The sequence below is a fragment of the Schistocerca americana genome, chromosome 2, assembly GCF_021461395.2.
Source record: "Schistocerca americana isolate TAMUIC-IGC-003095 chromosome 2, iqSchAmer2.1, whole genome shotgun sequence".
Lineage (NCBI taxonomy): Eukaryota > Metazoa > Arthropoda > Insecta > Orthoptera > Acrididae > Schistocerca > Schistocerca americana.
The window spans coordinates 635,306,695-635,325,794 of record NC_060120.1 but is presented as its reverse complement, the minus strand read 5'-3'; the positions used below and the strand labels follow the sequence as shown (position 1 = coordinate 635,325,794).

Sequence of the window (19,100 nt, the reverse complement as noted above, 5' to 3'; positions counted from 1 at the left end):
ACATGAGGTTAGGAGTGAGCATGACTCTGGCTATCAAATGCTTTTGTTTCCACCACATGTGCCCTCCCTCATAGACTGTGCAGTTACCTCTTACAGATCTCCGTGCAGTGCGGGACCAATGCCGATTCCTGCAAATGCTTTGTTGGACAACCTACCACTGCCAGGACAACGATTTGCCACGCTGCAATCTGTGCAGTACCACATGGATACCTGCCACATGGCCAGAACTGCTTTGTTCACAGGTCTACTTCCTCAGCATCCGACCACGCCTGTGCCTGCCTTGGTTCAGCATCAGCACAGGCCTTGCTACTTCGATACTTCGGCCTGCAACAGGAACAATAACTTGTTATCTGTGCCTGACCTCCACCTCCATTCCACTGGTATGCCTCAGTGTTTTGTGCCACAACATTTGCCTTATCCGCACATCGTTTTGAGTGGAGTGACTATGAACAGTGAACATTCACACATTCCATCCCACGTTCGACATCATTTCCCACACTGTGCTTCTGAACAGCCCCCACCCCTGCAGCCTCCCTGCAACACAGGTGGCCCCAGCTCTGATCACACATCAAGCTTTCCACAGACTAACACGTGTTCTCAAACTTTGAACTTTTTCTCACCTGTCGCCCCCACGCTGGCTCCAGTCGAGCTTCCGCTACCATTCTCAGCACATCTCGGTGCCTCATCCATGTCGGTCTTCCACGATGTGTCAATCCGAAACACCCACAACATGTTGAGCTTCCGCAACTGCAATTGACACATTGTGGTGTCTGTCCCGCATCGGCCTTCCGCGTCGCGATCGATCACGCTCAACCACAATGTGTCACCTCCATGCTGCCACTCGAACAGCCATCGTTGCCACATCCCCTGGAGGCACTCTCTCCTTGAATACTACAGCAACAACAGCTCAATTCAGGCAGTGCCCCGATGAATTCAACTCAACCTGTTCTTCGGAACATTCTACAATGCTTGTTGAAGCTGCCGCCGTTTAATCCCAACAGAGCAACAACCTGGTTCAAAATTGTGTACGAAGTGTTCAACCATTATTAACTCGACGAGTCAACCAGGTTTCTGTGCCTCATCACCCACCTGCACGACCAGGAGGACTTGATTACTGACCTGGTCAACGCCCCGGACTCATCTACCTGGTACACTCTAGCCAAAAAGACAGTTCTACGTTGGCTTGCATGCTCAACTGAGGCAGCAATACGGCAAGTGCTCCACGTTGAGCAACTAGGCAACAACAAACCTTCCCAGCTCTGGAGACAGGTATGTGGCCTGGTCAGCGCTGATCTATTCTCTGACACAGCCCTCCTCCCCATCTGGTAAGATAAACTATCTCCTCACATACGCTTTGCTCTGGCTCAAAGGTCTCCTGAACCTGTCGAGCAAAGAATGACAATTTGCTGACAAGCTACATGATGTATTACTGCTCTAGTTCGCCAACCACTGCCTACCTTACAAGTCTCAGGTTCAGGCTCATTGCCCTGCAGCTGGATGCGGCCGGGGCCATACTGTGTTGACCGTTCCGCTCGCTCCGGGAAGCAGTAAACCAGTAAACAAGCAACTGGGACGTCACCGGCTCCACCCATGGTCATGGCCCCTCCTGCAACTGAGCCTGCTGTGGCCACTGAACCTCGGCCACCACCACTGGCAATGAACTCTCCGCAGGAAATGCAACCGCACTACCCATACTGTTATTTGCACACACGGTGTGGTGAGGTGGCACAGAACTGCAGACTACCCTGCTACTTCCCAAATGCCAATCGCAGGTAGGTCCAGGTGCTGCCTCCTGCACACAACATGACAGGCACCCTCCAGTGCTCCATTTTGTCTGGGAATGACCAGATAATTGCAGACGACTTTACATTAAAGACATTTCGTCAGGATACCTTTTCCTGCTGGACACAGGTGCCAATGTTTTGCTACTGCCTACGTTAGCATTGTCGAACATCCACCCTCATCATACTTCACTGCAAGCTGTGAATTCAACTAAACTACAATGCTCGGGTTCAACTTCCCACTCTCCACAAACTGCAAACTTGAGTGGACTTTTTTAGTGTGTGAAATTGACAAACCTATACTAGGCATTGATTTCTTGCGACACCACAAACTTTCACCAGACCTAGTGCGAAACACCGTGTTCCATCATCTGTCCAAGACTCACTTCCCCTGTGCTCTGTTGATCAAACCCCCTGTGACACATCGGTCCAGGCTCATCTCATCCATACATGCTTGTCTCTGTCGATGACGTTACAAGAAACCACGCACAAGTGCCTTGTCGAGCTTGAACACGTTGCTTGCCTATGCAAGGGAAACTTCAAGCTCTCCCTCCAGCTCCACAAAACACAGCTCCAGCTCTCTGATGCAGCAAAGGAATTACAGACACTACACCAAGGACAAAGAAAGATCAGTAACTGCGCCAAATCTGCTTGCAATCCCAGCAATCGAGCATCCGTGTGTTTACCTCCTGCTACCCCTCGCAACTGTGCTATCAAGACTACCATAATGTGTACTGACAGTTGCACAGGGCCACACCCCCCCTAACATGGCAGTGTTTGACACTCGGCCAGACACAAGAGCACATGCGTGACTAGTGTCATGTGTTCCCGAACTGATAGCTCCTACCCCACCCATCCCGGACAGCACCTCAAACTATACAACTTCGGCTCCTGTGCACCACCATGCGATCGCCACTGACAACACAAACAGTGCACTTGCACCAAGCGCTTCGCCCATGACCGTGCTGCCACAGGCCGCGCCCTAGGACAATAGACTCTACCAATCTCACCCGAGCACGGTGCCACTGCTTAGGGCCGGCGGCCATCTTGTCACGTTGACTCCTGGGACACTTCGCCACCTTGGCTCCAATCGGATCTGCCGAGTGGCTCCGAACAACATGACCACGCCTCGCCTGCCCCACCTGCCACACATTGTAAACAAACTGCCTCCCATACCGCCGGCAACATTTGACATGTGCAAACTGTTATGAACACTCTCGTGGCAGCAGGCATCGAGACCAACCAGGACAAATTGCAGCTACATCAACCCGCTGTCACTTTTCTTGGTTTTCGGGTCTCTGCCGATGGCATTTCACCGCCCCCTGAGAAAGTACAAACAATACTAAACCTACCCAGACCTTCGTCATTCAAAGAGCTCCAGCGCTTTCTGGGGACAGTTAATTATTATCACTGACATCTACCTCGGGCTGCGGAGATTCAGGCTCCACTGACCGACGCCTTGGCAGACACCAACACTTCTGGATCTCGGCCCGCTCCATGGACCCTCACTATGACTGACTCTTTCACTGCCATCAAAAGTCTTCTTGCCGAGGCCTGCGCCATCAAGCATCCTCATCCCAATGTGTAGCTTTTCATCACCACAGACGATAGCGATACTGCCATCGGCACTGTCCTTAGCCAGACAATCAACGGCCAGACTTCGCCTCTGCAGTTCTTCTCGCGCAAGCTCACCAATGCACAATGAAAATATTCTGCATTTGACAAGGAGTTGCTCATGGTCTACGAAGTGATAAAACATTTTAAGACTGATGGACCACAAACCCCTGGCTGCGGCCATTACAAACCCGCCAGCTGACATGCCTCCTCGCCTCTTCAGATACATGGACTTCATATCTCAGTTCACCACCGATGTCAGACACATAAAGGGTGCTGACAATATAGTTTCCAATTTCCTTTCATGAGTCAACACCGTCCATTCACTGTTAGACCTCTCTGAACTGCCTAACCTCCAACACGTCAACGAGGAAACACAAAACCTGATTTCAAACTCTACTTCTTCACTACACTTTGTCTGCACCACCTTCCCTGGCATTTCCGGTGAGATCTGGTGCGATGACAGTACGGGCATGTTACGCCCCCTCATCCCACTCACGCTCCGTCGAGCTGTCTTCAATGCATTGCATAATTTAGCCCACCCCGGTGTTCGTGCATCCGCCTGCCTCATAGCGGAGCACTTTGTGTGGAGAAATGTCAACAAGGACTGCCAGCAATGGGCCTGCTCCTGCATCGTGTGCCAACACTGCAAAGTACACAAGCACACTTCACCCCCCCTCGGCGCCTTTTCGATCCCTCCTGGGTGTTTCCAGCATATTCAAATTGACATTGTTGGTCTTCTCTCCCCCTCCAATGGCTTTTGTTATGTTCTCTCGTCTATCAACCGAACAACTCGCTGGGTTGAGGCTGTCCCCCTCCCCAATATTATGGCAGAAACTGTTGCTCAAGCTTTCGTCGAGTCATGGATATTATGTTTCAGATATTCCAGCTATCATCATGAATGACGAGGGCAGACAATTTGAATCGGCCCTGTTCAACAAGATTTGTAACATTTGCGGCATCTGGTGCATCCATACCACAGCATATTACCCGCAAAGTAATGGGCTAGTAGAGCGCTGGCACCTCACTTTCAAGGCGGCTCTTCAATGCCATGACTCTCTATGGATGGAGGCCCTTCCCCTTGTGCTACTCGGCATTCGTGCGACCTATAAGGAAGACCTCAAAGGCACAATAGCCGAGTTCATATACGGCCAGAACATTGTTCTCCCTGGTGAACTTGTGAGCCCTTCCACTTCCCTCCCTCAGTCTGACTTACCTTCCATCATGGGCCACGTCAGATGCCACTTCATCAACCTCCATATCCCTCCGCCCGCCAGCCATTCCCACCCTGATGTTCACGTCCTGAAATCTCTGGACAATTGCGAGTATGTCATGCTCTGAGATGACACTGTCTGTGCTCCTCTCCAACCTCCATATACTGGCCTGTACTGAGTTCTCCGGTGCTTAGCCAACACCTATGACACCCAGATGAAAGATTCAGCTGTTACAGTCTCTCTCAACAGACTTAAGCCTGCTCATGTCAAGTCTTCTTCTACCCCACTTCAGGCCATGACCACGCCACTCACTGTCGTGGCTCATGACCCTCCGACCACTCCCTCCATGTCAGACTTACACACTCGATCGAGTGACTTCCAGCTCCAATCGTCGAGCTCTCCTACAACCTCGCCCTCTACTCCGGTCTCACGCACTCCGTTGAGTGACCACATGCTCCCGACATCGACCTTACCTACGATCATGCCCTCGCCGCCGGGCCCTTCGCTGGTCCCTTCGACCTCTCCACCGTTGCTTGCCTCTCATGCCCCCTTCTTGAACATGCCCTAGCTCGAGGTGTGTGTGCGCCTGTCCCCCCAGACATAATCCACGACATCTCAATAATACTGCACGATTATATACTGTTCGTCGTGTGTTTCTCTTTATCCAGTGGTCATGACACAACCTCCACCATTCCCTGCCACCTGGTGAAATGTGTTCCCCCCCCCCCCCCCCCCCCCGACGTTGACCTGGACATGCTTCGTGTGTTCGCCATGCCCACTGGAGACATCATCGCCATTGCTCCGTTCCACCCACAAACTGCCAGCCTAACTGTCACCACACAACCAGTATGACGCCCAGCTCGCTTCAACGACTTCCAGGCTTGGTGGCTGGGCGGAACCTTCCTCCACGACATCTACCCACACAGCTCCCCCCGATGATGCTGTCGAGCTGACCGTGGTCCGGCTCATGCAGATCACCCCTGCCAATGCCTTAGTCACCCCCCCCCCCCCCCACCCTGGCCTCTCAAGAGTACTCCGTACTGCGGGGGAGGGCTATGTGGCGCCAATGAGGTCGACACCCGCATCAATATGCGTTCATCTTTGGACTCTGGGCATCGTCTTTGGACTCTGAGCATTGTCTTTGGGCTGTTCTGCCATGTTCAGTTCTTTGTGAGCCTTGCATATGTTTAGGTGAATAAATGAACTACTGATAAATGGGTGTTGTTTGGTGTAACCAACCCGAACAACTCCCTCAGCATCATTCTGTGGCAATGTTTCGACATCGCTGCTTTTGGTCGACATATCGCTTGCCACATTTGCAACCAATGCTGTAGACTCCAGGTGTAAAAAACACTACTTTGTGTTTCATACATATGAAACACTTTGAGGAAATGGCTCTCAAAACAAGACATATGAAACCAAAGGAGACTTGCCAATAGTGGACGACACATTTGTGGTGTGGCTGCCTGGCAAAGAAAGCCTACAGGAGTTTCTTGACCACCATAACAGCATACATGACAATATAAAATTCACCATGGAAGTAGACGAAAACAGATGCCTGCCTTTCCTTCATATCCTGATAAGGAAGAATATTGATGGTACTCTGGAATATTGGTCTAAATACCAATAGCTGCCACCATCCAGAACAACACAAATCTGTGTTCACTACCCTGGTGTACAGAGCATAAGACATATGTGACAGAGAGAATCTACCCACTGAGTTGCAATATCTGAGGGAAACCTTTCACAAGAATGGCTACTCATAGACACAGATAAGATGCACTCCCAGCTGAGCAAGAAGAAAAATGAAGATGACGCAGAAGACATGAAGCATCTGACATTTCTTCCATACATTGGGCCACCCACAGCCAAGGTTTCCAGGATACACATTAAAACCATTTTATGCTCATTGGCTAAAATCAAAAATAGTCTTGGCTCAATGAAAGACTAACTAAGACTACAGACACCTGGGGTCTACTCATCACTTATGAATGTGGCAAGCAATATATTGGCCAGATGCAGTGACGTATTTTACACCACCACTCAGAACATGTGAGAAGCATTTGCCCTGGCCAAAGAGACAAATCTGCTATAGCAGAATGCAGCTTCAATGAAGGTCATACATTTGATTTTGAACAGATAGAGGTGCTGTGCTGTATGAACAGGTTCTAAGACTCAGTCATCAAAGAGGCAGTGGAGAAACAGGTCCAGGACAATCTTGTCCACTGGAATAGCAGTTTCCAACTGAGCTCCACATGGGATTGTAGCACTAGCAAGAATATGTCAAGAGTGCTCTGAGGTGAAAGTGGTGAAGGCAGCAGATGGAATAGGTAGACAGCACCAGAACATGATGCCAGGATCCTCCAACGCACTGGGAGTTCTCCCACCACCATCCGCAACAGTCCTTTGGAGAGCAATTGACCCAGCCATTGCACATGAGGCAAAGGATGCTGTGGTCTAATGGCTGTAAATATATGAACTGGACATTAACCTGACACTTTGCCTGAGCATAAGAAGGAAACTCGTTGAAACGTTGCCACAGAACAATGTCTTGACTTGGCTGATACCCCAAGAAGACTTAGTCAACAGTCGTTTTTCGAATGCTGTATGGGAACACCAATAAGGCTGACCAGCAAGAGTGACAAGACAGGATCTCTCTGACTGAGCAGTTTGACCTGTGACCTGTGACCTGTGACTGTGTAGCATATGGTCTTCTATGGATATGTATTGTGTTGTGCATAGTAAAGAAATTTTTGTACTCCGTTTCTATGATGAGTTTTATTTTTCAACACCATTATGTATGGAGTTCTACACCTGGATTGCATTCTGTTGTTTGGCACTTCAGAGGTTGCAAGGTAGCCTGAAACCTGAGTGGTACATTTGTCATGTATGAAGCTTCATTTACAAATTGTGGTCATGTAAATCTGTGGAGCATGCACTACATGTCCATGCAACTTCCCAGTGGCTTCATACAGATGTTCAGTAATGAGAGTGGGGAGTCAATGTTTGATGCAGTGTCATTGGTACCCTTATTGTAGGTCCCTATTTTTGTCAGGGAACATTAACTGGACTGCAGCATGCATCATATCTTCAACACACTCTACACCTCCTCATTGAGGAAGTGTGATTGCAAACATATCTATCTTTGTGATTCCAGCATGATGGATGCCTCACACATTATGCACATGATTTTATGGAAGTTGTGGATGCAGTATTTCCAAATAGGTGGATAGGACAAGGAGGTCCTCTGAGCTGGCGGTCTGATCCCCAACTTGACACAATTACAGTTCTTTCTCTGGGACACAGTGAGTGAATGTGTCTATCATGAACCACCAATGACACAAAAAATGTGAAAAACATATTACTGCTGCATATGCAGTAATATCTTTAGGAATATTACAATCTGTGCAAAACTCATTTGCTCACCATTTCCAAAGTTATATTCACGCAAACAGTGGCAGCTTCAGATATACATTGCAGTGATGCAGATTCATCGGATATGACATTACTGGTTATTTGTGAGTGCATTTTTTGTGCTGGTTATAATTCTCAAACATGAAGTGTTTGTGTGTTATAGGCCACTAATAATTGTGTTAGGAAACTAGAACTGAATCTTATCACTAAATTGTACCTTTAGTTTTTATTTCAATTGAAAAACCATACATGTGCCACTTAAATACATGCAATTTTGCATTGAACTTGATGTTTGTTTATTTCCAAGAATTGCAAAAACCTGACAATTGTGTGAGCCCCTGATGTAGGTGTATCCCTGACCAATTTTGTCTCTCACATTTTGTTTCATCTCAGAATTTTATGAGGTCTCAGAATTAGGTGGGACACCTTGTATAGATGAAAAAACAAAAGACACTATGTGACATAGTTTTATGATCTGGTGTGCAATACTTAACAGCTCCATAAACATAATGACATCATGTAACCAAATGATTACAATTGCCAATGGTACCCTCAGACTCACAGTGTCTGGACATTCATGAACTGAAATAAAATCAAACATTAACAGTAATGTGCTAAGAATACTGCTCTATGTGCTGCATGTTTAATGATGTCTTGATCGATCTTAAAGCAATATATTACAGTCACTTGTACTTAACAGTGAAATAAAAGCACAGACAGGTGAATGGAAATTGTCATCAGTCAATAAACTAGATGAGGGTTATTGCCATGTATCATAAAATCATCACTTTGAAATAAGATGGTACAAAAACAAGTTCTATACCACAATTTATAATATACATAATCTATACAGAATATAGTGGTCATAAATAGCACCTGGATGATACAAAATCCATGCCAGAACCTCTCACAGAATTGACCCTTGTAAAAGTGCAGGTTCATATAATGTAACAAATTATTACAGTGTGTATTCTAATCTGCCTCAGGAAAACTAAATTTAGTCTATGTCATCATCTGGCATCATGCCAAAATTGAAGGATATTGAAACTTCATGCTGTGCTAACATATAACAAGTTGTACTCTCCATTATTCAGTCTGTATAGACACTCATTGATCATGCTTATTGCTGCCATAGTTACTGATCTGTAGCTTAATATATTACATATTCATGTTGGTCACAGAATATAAAATATAATGTACAGTACAGTATCTAAAAGATCTATGGTATGTTTACAGGGTGTACATAAAGTCCAGGGACACTTTCAATTATTTATTGCACAAGAACTAAACATTGTAGTACTGATGTCATACATATGGCATTTTGAAGAGAAACTCAGAAAGCTTTTTTTTTTTTTTTTTACAAACATTCAATATGCTAACTATGAGTGAGCTGGCAGATGTCAATATAGTAATCGAATTCTTGCCATAGCAGTCCCAGCATGGCATCATCGATTATGGCAGCCGTTTCCTGTATTTTCTCCTGGAGCTCTGCTACATCACATAGTAGAGGTGGTACATACACCAGATCTTTAATGTGTCCCCACAGAAAAAAGTCACATGGAGTGATATCTGGTGATTGGGGAGGCTATTTCATGAAATAGGTTCCCCTTCTGTTACACAGTCGATCCATCGATGCACCAGCTCCGTGCTCAGGTACCCACAAACTTCACGATCAAAATGGGGTGGAGCCACATCCTGCTGAAAGATGAATGGAGATTCTGATTGCATTTGAGGCATCACCCATTGCTCCAACATGTCCAAGTAGGAATATCCAGTGACGGTGCTCTCGATGAAGAAGAATGGCCCGTACAGTTTTCGACATGACAAGGCACAAAAAACATTTACCTTTGGGGAACCAAGTTCAAATTCAATGCATTAGTGTGGATGGTTTGTACCCCAGATTCGACAATTATGCCTGTTCACTTTCCCAATAGTGTTAAAAGTGGCTTCATCACTAAAAATTAACTGATCAACTATGCCACCCCTATCCTTATTCAATTGTTGCATCTACGAACCAAACTCAAAGCGCTTGTTTTTGTCATCATCATTGAACTTCTGCACTATCTCCAATTTGAATGGTTTCACAGACAGCTTCTGTCAGGGAACTTTCCACACTGTCATTGGAGCCATTTCAAGTTCATAGGATGCACGACACACCAATATCTTTGGACTGCATATGAATGTGTCTCGTATGCACTCCACATTCACTTCACTCACACTGGAACATCTGCTTCTCTTTCCCGGACACAAGCAACCCATTCTAACAAATTTGTTGTAGCAGTGGTAAATGGCCTTCCTTGTTGGTGGCTTCATACTGTACTTGGTTCTAAACATCCGTTGAACAGTTGTAGAACACTTGTTTTTGTCGAACTCTAACACACAGAAAGCTCGCTCTGCATCTGAACTCGCCATGTTTGTGACTATCGCTGACTATTTGCAAATTACCAAAAAACACTGTGGTGGTATACATGGAAAAAACTTTCAGGGTTTCTCTTCAAAATTAAATATGTATGATATCTGTACAATGTTTGGTTCTTGTGCAATAAATAATTGAAAGTGTTCCTGGACTGTATGTACATCCTGTATTTATAAAACATATGCTAAAATACAGTATAATTTATGTCATGGGAGCCAAGCAAAATGACTGTTCACTTCAAGTCAGTTTATTTCATCATCAGTGAATGTCTTATGACCTCAAAAAGGAGCACAGTCATGGAAACTTAATTTTTTAAAAACTCTGTGGATACCATATACCCATGACACTGTGATTCTGTTTGATCTTAGCTGACTTGGTGATTTTAATGGCTTCTCTGGCTGTATGTCTATCATATATATATATATATATATTTTAGAATTAATGAAAAATCCAAGATTATAGATAATTTTCACAAAATAGAGGAAGTGTTTATCAGATTACACACACACACACACACACACACACACACGCACACACACACACACACACACACACACACACACACACACACACACACACGCGTAAAAGAAAGGTCAGAAAATGAGTTACATCTCAGACAATATCTTCCATCAGAGAGAACAAATACAATACCTGCTAACAACCACACAGACATTGTTGCCTCCCAATGATGTTACCATCTGACTCAGTGCTATCAATCTTCTGCATATCTCTTTGTCTCATCTCCCATTTCTCTTGTCGTTATTGGCTTTTATCAAAACAATTTTTTTGTGCTGGAGAGTGTGCTGGACTGCTTTATTGCTTACTGCATCTTGACACATGCAGTGCTATTTCAACAGAGAACTTCCTACAGCCTTTAGCATATTTAGCCTTAATTTACAATGACCCGTTTGTGCTTCTATGTTGTTAATGTGCTTTATTACTGGTTAGTACTTTTACTATTTTATTTGTGCCTTTATATGGTCCTCAATTTCAGAAGAGCACACAAAACTATTAAAAATAAATTGCAGAAGTTCCACACAGAAAGTTTTTCCTTTATGTGGTATTATGAAGAGAGGATTCAAATTAAAATCTGGGAATAGTGATTCCTGATTTGATAAGTGTCCCGGGAGTTAAGGGGAGTATGCTTGGTACATAATTCACATGACAATTTGGTTGTGGTATTTTTTGAAGCTTTATAGATTTGAAATTAGAAAAGCTCTTTTCTGTTTTGCTTGTTTCTTATTTAGTATTAAAAATTATATAACCAAGTTATTTTCTGCTGTTCAACCAAGCAGTGAATTTTAATGCAATTACATTGTAAACACTGTACAGCACATGAGACAAGACATAATTACTCCCTTATATGAAGAAGCAATATAAAAAAAACACAAAATTTTGCAAACAAATAATTGCATACATAAAATTTTGTGATTGATCTGGATAAGCATTTCATGATCATACTAAAACAAAAGATTTGTTAATGTTTAGAATAATTGATGTACTAACAAAATTAACTGATGATGTTAAAACGGCATACAAAATCTCACCAAATCAAATTCTGTCACTAGAAAAATGTTAACAGGTATTAAATAACTTGCTGAAACCAGTGTTTATATTTTCTACATTAAAATAAATGCAATGAAGGAGGGAAAAGGGCAACCTGTAATGTTAATAAAGCAATAGATAAGTATGAAATTGTGTTAATGGCTATTGTTTACAGTTGTGAGACAAATTTAAATATCAGTGAAATATTTTAGTAGCCTTTAAAAGTTGATAGTGATAATTTTGTATACAGGGCAGTCAGAAACAGTCTGTAAAGATTGTAAAAGTGTTACAGGACATGGTTGTGCTGAGAAATAACTGTTAAGTCAAAAATTAAGTATGTTGTGCTCTTTCTGAGTTTATCAGCATTCGTATTAGCCAATCAGGCCACTGCTTGTGTGAATTCAAGCACCAGATACAGTTAGTGTCAATTGGACTCAGAGCATAGATGATAGTGTACAAAACTGCTCAGCCTTTGGCTTGGGTTGGATCCTTATTACTGCATCAGATCCAATCTTCATATTGCTTTCTTATTCAGTTTGAGAAATATAAATGAAGAACACATTTGGCAATACCATTTCCCGTGGACCACTTGAATTTGCATGTACAATAGCCTGATTGGCTAATATCAATGCTAATTACCTCAGAACTGGTTCAGTGTACCAAATCTTTTTATTAACAATCATTTCTCAGCACAAGCTACCCTATAACACCCTTACAATCTTTTCAGATTGTTTCTGACCATGCTGCATGTACATCTGATTGTAGTGGCACAACTAAACATTCTTTACAGATGAGTGCCTAATGAAATCCTTTCAGAAATACTAAAAGGTGCTACAGTGAGGAGACATTATATATATTGTCTACAAGTAAAGATAAGGGAACATTAATTGCTGGTGCAGTAATTGCCTTGGCATGCACACCAGTAGTATCTTTTAATGGAGATAGCTCTATCTTCTTTATTTTCTGATGCCCATTTCCTACTTTCTTCAATGTCTGTGAAAATTGTCTCCAAAATGAGGCCTTAGTTAGATATAAGGAGAGATCTTTCTAGTTACTGAGAGGTAGCAGACACATGAATAAACAGAAACAAAGAGTGATACAAAAAGAAATGCAGTTCACATACAACTAAACACAAATAGGTGCCTAAAAGCTGAAATTGATAGCAGAGAGATTTCTGGAATTAATCTATGAGTATATTGAAAGAATAAGTTTATAGGAAATGGCAGTGCTGTCTCTGTTGCAGTAGACAAGAATTTCAAATGAACTGACATAGTTAGGACACCCACTAAAGGCAGAAATATATTTAATCAAATGGCAACAAATCAGTGTGACCACAATGAGGATGTCTACATTGAAATTGGTAATGAACATGAGGCACTTATAGCAACAGTGATTACCAGATTATATAGCTCAACTAAAACAAGGGGAAATATAACATAATTTGATAGATAAAAAGATCTACTCACCAAGCAGTGTCAGAAGAACACATATGTGAAAGGTACAGAATTTGAAAGCTTTCAGACCCAGTAGCTCCTTCTGGCAGAAAAGTTAAAGGGCAAGAAAGAGGGGTTAGACAAAAGGACTGATGAGATTTAGAAAAAGGGTTCAGAAAAGTAACCCATACCCCCGAATCACGGGAGACTTATTCGATGGGATGAGAAGGGAAGACTGATTGTTGAGAACTGTGCTGGTTTACTGTGACAATTTTAGGAAAGGGTGGTTCACCTATAAAGGAGACCACATATAGGATGCTGGTGCAAGCTTTTCTTGAGTACTGCTCAAGTGTATGAAATCCAGACCAGGTCAGATTGAAGGAAGATATCGAATCAATTCAGAGGCAGGCTGCTAGATTTGTTAGTGGTAGGTTCAAACAATTCTTAAGCATTATAGATAAAATTATTTAATTGGATAGATAAAAAATCTACTCTCCAAGCGGCAGCAGAACATACATGTAAAAGACTGTTGTGATTGGTAGGCTTTTGGAGCCAGTGGCTCCTTCTTCAGGCAGAGGGGTTGAAGAGGAAGGAAGAAGGGTGAAGGAAAAGGACTGGAGAGGTTTAGGAAAAGGGATAGATTTTGGCAAAGTCACCTAGAACTGCAGGTCAGGAGAGACTACAACACATCCTCAGTTCTTGCCACCCACTTGGCCTTAATTTATGTTAATTTCTTGAGTCTCAGCATTTCTTCACAGTAACTATTTCTTGCTTCACTCTCTTTCATTTTGAGACTTGTCTGTTTTTTGCTGCACCCTCCAATCTGTATCACATACAATGCACTTAGCTTTTCATTCTTATTAATTCATGCATGATGTTTTGGCAGTAATCTCTGTCTTGTGTATCACCCTGTCTTCCACTTTTAAGCTCTCACAATTTCAAGTCTCATCCAGTGCAGTCCCAAGCAATCATTTTTTCCCTCTCAGCCCATTTAGTAAGTCTCCCCTGACCAAGGTTCTAAGTGACTTTTCTGAACTCCATCCCTTTTCTTAAACCTCACCCATCATTTTCCCTCATCTCTATTCTTTCCCCTTCAACCCTTCTGCCAGAAGAAGGAACATCTGTCTCTGAGAGCTTGCATATTTTAATATCCATTGCATGTGCATTCTCCTGCTACCACTTGGTGAGTAGATTTTTTATCTATCAAATTAAATTATACTTTCAAAAACAAGAGGAAAGATTTACACATTCAGGAAAGTACATATACAGGCAGCAATTATATCTTAAGGATAAGGCTGAAACATTTAACTCCAGGCAGGAGCATATAGCTCAAATTTAGAAGAATTGTTAACCACACTTTAGTTATATAAGTATCTAATAGAAGGTATCATGACGGGAGGAATCCTCCATGGTATACAGTCTCTGTATAGAAACAGGTGTGCCACAAAATGTAGGACTACAGATGCTAAAAATGCATTTTGCTCTCAAAAGGGCAGAGTTTGAAACCTTCAAAGAATAATGTAGCAGAATTGCATTGAAAGACCTCTCATGAAGTTTTGGTCATATCTTTAGGTTGTCAGTAAGACAGTTTGATGAGAATAACCAATCTTAGAATGTATCCTACATGGTTTTAAAGTGAGCATCATATTCAGCAACAACAGGACAATAATCTAATCAATATTACCTCTTTTACATTTGTTTCTCTTAAACTTTTTTAATTGCATAATTTAGCCATTGTTTGATTATGACTATCCTCTCAACAGGAAACATTTGGAGTTATTGGGGATCCTGCTACTTCTATGAGAGATCCACTATTTTACAGATGGCATGCATATATAGACCACATTTTTCAGCAACATAAAGTTCTGTTACCACCCTATACTGTAGAACAGGTAAGAAGAATTATGCTATTTTTTATTTATTTATTTATTTATTTTTTATTTTTATTTATTTAGTTATTTATTTATTTATTTCGGAAAGAGACAATACATTTTCATCATAGATGCGGAAATAAATTGCAACTCTTGATTTCTAGGAACTATTTGTAATTATAACAAAAGTTTTCAACTTGAAGTATCATTCCTGAAATCAGCTTCAGTAATTTAATTAAGTAAGACATTTCAACAAGTTGTTCATTCTTACCCTCTACCTAGACCGTTGTCCAGACCACTTCAGTGCACCAAGAATTTTAGTGTTTTCTAAAACAGTGTAATCATTAAGGTCATTCATTACTTTTAAAGCTAGTTTACACAGATTCCTACCTTCTGGGTAGCTCTCAGATGTAGGAAATCTTCATTCACACAATCATAGGCTTTCCATATGTAGGTATATGTCTAGGGGTTCGCTGTCAAATATATTATTTTATGAGCAAAACCTTTCATCACTGGCATCAAGGATGACACTTCCACAAGTAGTATTTAAAAAATTCTGAATTGAATACTTTCGTTTTTGCAGAGAACACATTAGTTCAATTACACATGTGCAATTAAAACCATGTTGTTAAATCACAAATTGGACCCAGTGAAATATTTTGTTACATTGCTTACATGAATTTTTAAATATAGGCTTATTCGACTTTTTCCAGGACCCATTAATAGATTTGTGAGATCTTTTAACAAGAACTTAAACCTGTACGATGTCTTATCATTCTGAGTTCTTTTAATGTTCCGTTAATTACTCTCAGTGTAGTAATTCAGTTCATCTTCCTGTATCTCAGTCCACTCCATCTTTCCATCGAGCTTTATTAATGAGTCAATACAAATTGACATCTGCACTGATAGAGAACAAAACCCAACTGACTCAATAACCTGCTACCACAGTTCATTGCATTTCACATTTCATGTAATTCAGATTAAGAAGTATGAACTTCTTGACTACTGACAAAATGGTTGCTCCTTAATGTGTGTTGATCAACGTCTACCTGAAAGCATGTACTAAACATTGCTATCTTAGGACTAAAGCATTTGCATTTGAATTCTTGTTGGAACCCTGAGGTTTTCTCAAGTATGGTTTAGAACTATAGAAATACACGTAATTAGTAAACAATGGATGATTAGACATTAATCAACAAGACTTTTCTAGTTCTTGAACAGAAACATTTTGTCATTCTTTTAATTAATGAAATAATTTTTTATGAAAGAAGTTGTATCTTACCACTGCTTACTCTTCACTCATTCAAATTTCCATAGAAGCCTTCCACACTTTTGTAATACTAGTATCTCTGGATGGGACAACTACCGTACAGCCTGTAATGAATGAAGAGAATGCTGTGGCAAGTTGAATATTTGAGGCATTTCATGAACCATGTTTGAGTGACATATTTAGTGGAGCACTGCTTGCAAGAGCCAGTTCAGCATATAGTTTCCTTTTATGAAAAATTGTCATAACAAAAATGATTATTTATTGCACATAATATCATGTTTTAGACATTGGTGTTGCTAAATTTTTAGTATCATTCAGTTAATGGTATTGAAGCTGAAAATATGTTTAATGTGATACAATAATTGTGAGATTTCACTTTATTTTGCATTCTAATGACAAAGACGAATGGCTATTACATCATCATTCAATTTCATGCACTAATTTCCTTTCAATACAAATATCGGGAAAATGTACCTACCTATTGTAACCTATTTTTTTGTTAATTCATTAACTGACCACTCACAACAAGACTGCTGTTCAGAAATATTTTTTTAATTACTTTTCTTAAATATACTTGAATTTCTGCTCAACTTTTTGTTTATTTGTTGTAATTTTTTAAAATACTTCACTAAAAGCTATAAATATAATACTAACCCAAGAAATTTCAGGCTGTGAGAAAAACTACAATGCATAAACATTTCCATTTGTTTTATTTGTAATAATTTTTGTGTATGTATTGTTTACAGGTCTTTTACTGACAGATACTTCCTGAAATGAGGTGTTACACTCAGAGGAACAGTACAGTCTCTACAGTAATACTGTGTTTCTTTTCCTACATGTTTCCAATCAGATCATCTTGCATAAAGCAGACATTGCAATGTTTCTTCAGAATGGATTTCTTCTGTTTCGTTGGAATGGTTTCTGGGAAATACCTTGCTGATTGCCCCTGAGGAGCTCCTGAGTGGATGAGGGATTCCCAGAACTTGGAAAGATTATGTTTGGTTTGTTTTCATTGTAGATTATTCCATGATGTCCATGATGTCCCAAAACTGCTCTCATTAATAAATGGTCACAAGGCCCACATAGTACTAGGGACGGAAAGTTAGCTGAAACCAGATGTAAACAGTAAAGAAATTCTGAACTCAGATTGGAATGTATACCGCAGAGACAGGCTGGGCAGTGAAGGGGGAGGCATGTTTATAGTGATAAAAAGTGCAATAGCATCGAAGGAAATTGACGGAGATCCGAAATGTGAAATTATTTGGGTGAAGGTCACGGTTAAAGCAGGCTGAAACATGGTAATTGGATGGCTCTCTAGGCCCCCTGGCTCAGCAGCTGTTGTGGCAGAGCACCTGAAGGAAAATTTGGAAAATATTTTGAGTAGAGTTCCCGACCATGTTATAGTTCTGGGTGGAGATTTTAATTTACCAGATATCGACTGGGAGACTCAAACGTTCATAACAGGTGACAGAGACAAAGAATCCAGTGAAATTTTTTTATGTGCATTATCTGAAAACTACCTTGAGCAGTTAACAGGGAACTGACTCATGGCAATAACATATTAGACCTTCTGGTAACAAACGGACCCAAACTATTTGAAACAGTTAACGCAGAACAGGGACTCAGTGATCATAAAGCGATTACTGCATCGATGATTTCAGCAGTAAATAGAAATATTAAAAAAGGTGGGAAGATTTTTCTGTTTAACAAGAGTGACAAAAAGCAGATTTCAGAGTTCTTGATGGCTCAAAACAAAATTTTTGTCTCAAGTACAGATAGTGTTGAGGATCAGTGGACAAAGTTCAAAACCATTGTTCAATATGCATTGTATGAGTATGTGCCAAGCAAGATCATAAGAGATGGAAAAGAGCCACCGTGGTTCAACAACCAAGTTAGAAAACTGCTACGGAACCAAAGGGAACTTCACAGCAAACATAAACATAGCTAAAGGCTTGCAGACAAACAAAAATTACACGAAGTGAAATGTAGTGTGAGGAGGGTTATGTGAGAGGCATTCAATGAATTCGAAAGTAAAGTTCTATGTACTGACTTGGCAGAAAATCCTAAGAAATTTTGGTCTTATGTCAAAGCAGTAGGTGGATCCAAACAAAATGCCCAGACACTCTGTGACCAAAATAGTACTGAAACAGAGGTTGACAGACTAAAGGCCGAAATACTAAATGTCTTTTTCCAAAGCTGTTTCACAGAGGAAGACTGCACTGTAGTTCCTTCTCTAGATTGTCACACAGATGACAAAATGGTAGATATTGGAATAGATGACAGAGGGATAGAAAAATAATTAAAATTGCTCAATAGAGGAAAGGCCGCTGGACCTGATGGGATATCAGTTTGATTTTACACAGAGTACATGAAGGAACTTGCCCCCCTTCTTGCAGCGGTGTACCATAGGTCTCTAGAAGAGTGTAGCATTCCAAAAGATTGGAAAAGGGCACAGTTTATTCCCATTTTCAAGAATGGACATCGAACAGATGTGCAGAACTATAGACCTATACCTCTAACGTTGATCAGTTGTAGAATTTTG

General features: G+C 41.5%; 1 protein-coding gene across 1 annotated transcript in view; it reads left to right on the top strand.

Annotated features, from left to right (window-relative positions):
- Nucleotides 1-19,100, top strand: part of LOC124594262 (phenoloxidase 1-like) — a 235,254-nt gene that overhangs the window by 100,481 nt on the left and 115,673 nt on the right. Inside the window, exon 8 of the mRNA XM_047132626.1 lies at nt 15,181-15,309. Within this exon, the coding sequence (XP_046988582.1) occupies nt 15,181-15,309 (129 nt within the window). The remainder of the gene's footprint in view (nt 1-15,180; nt 15,310-19,100) is intronic.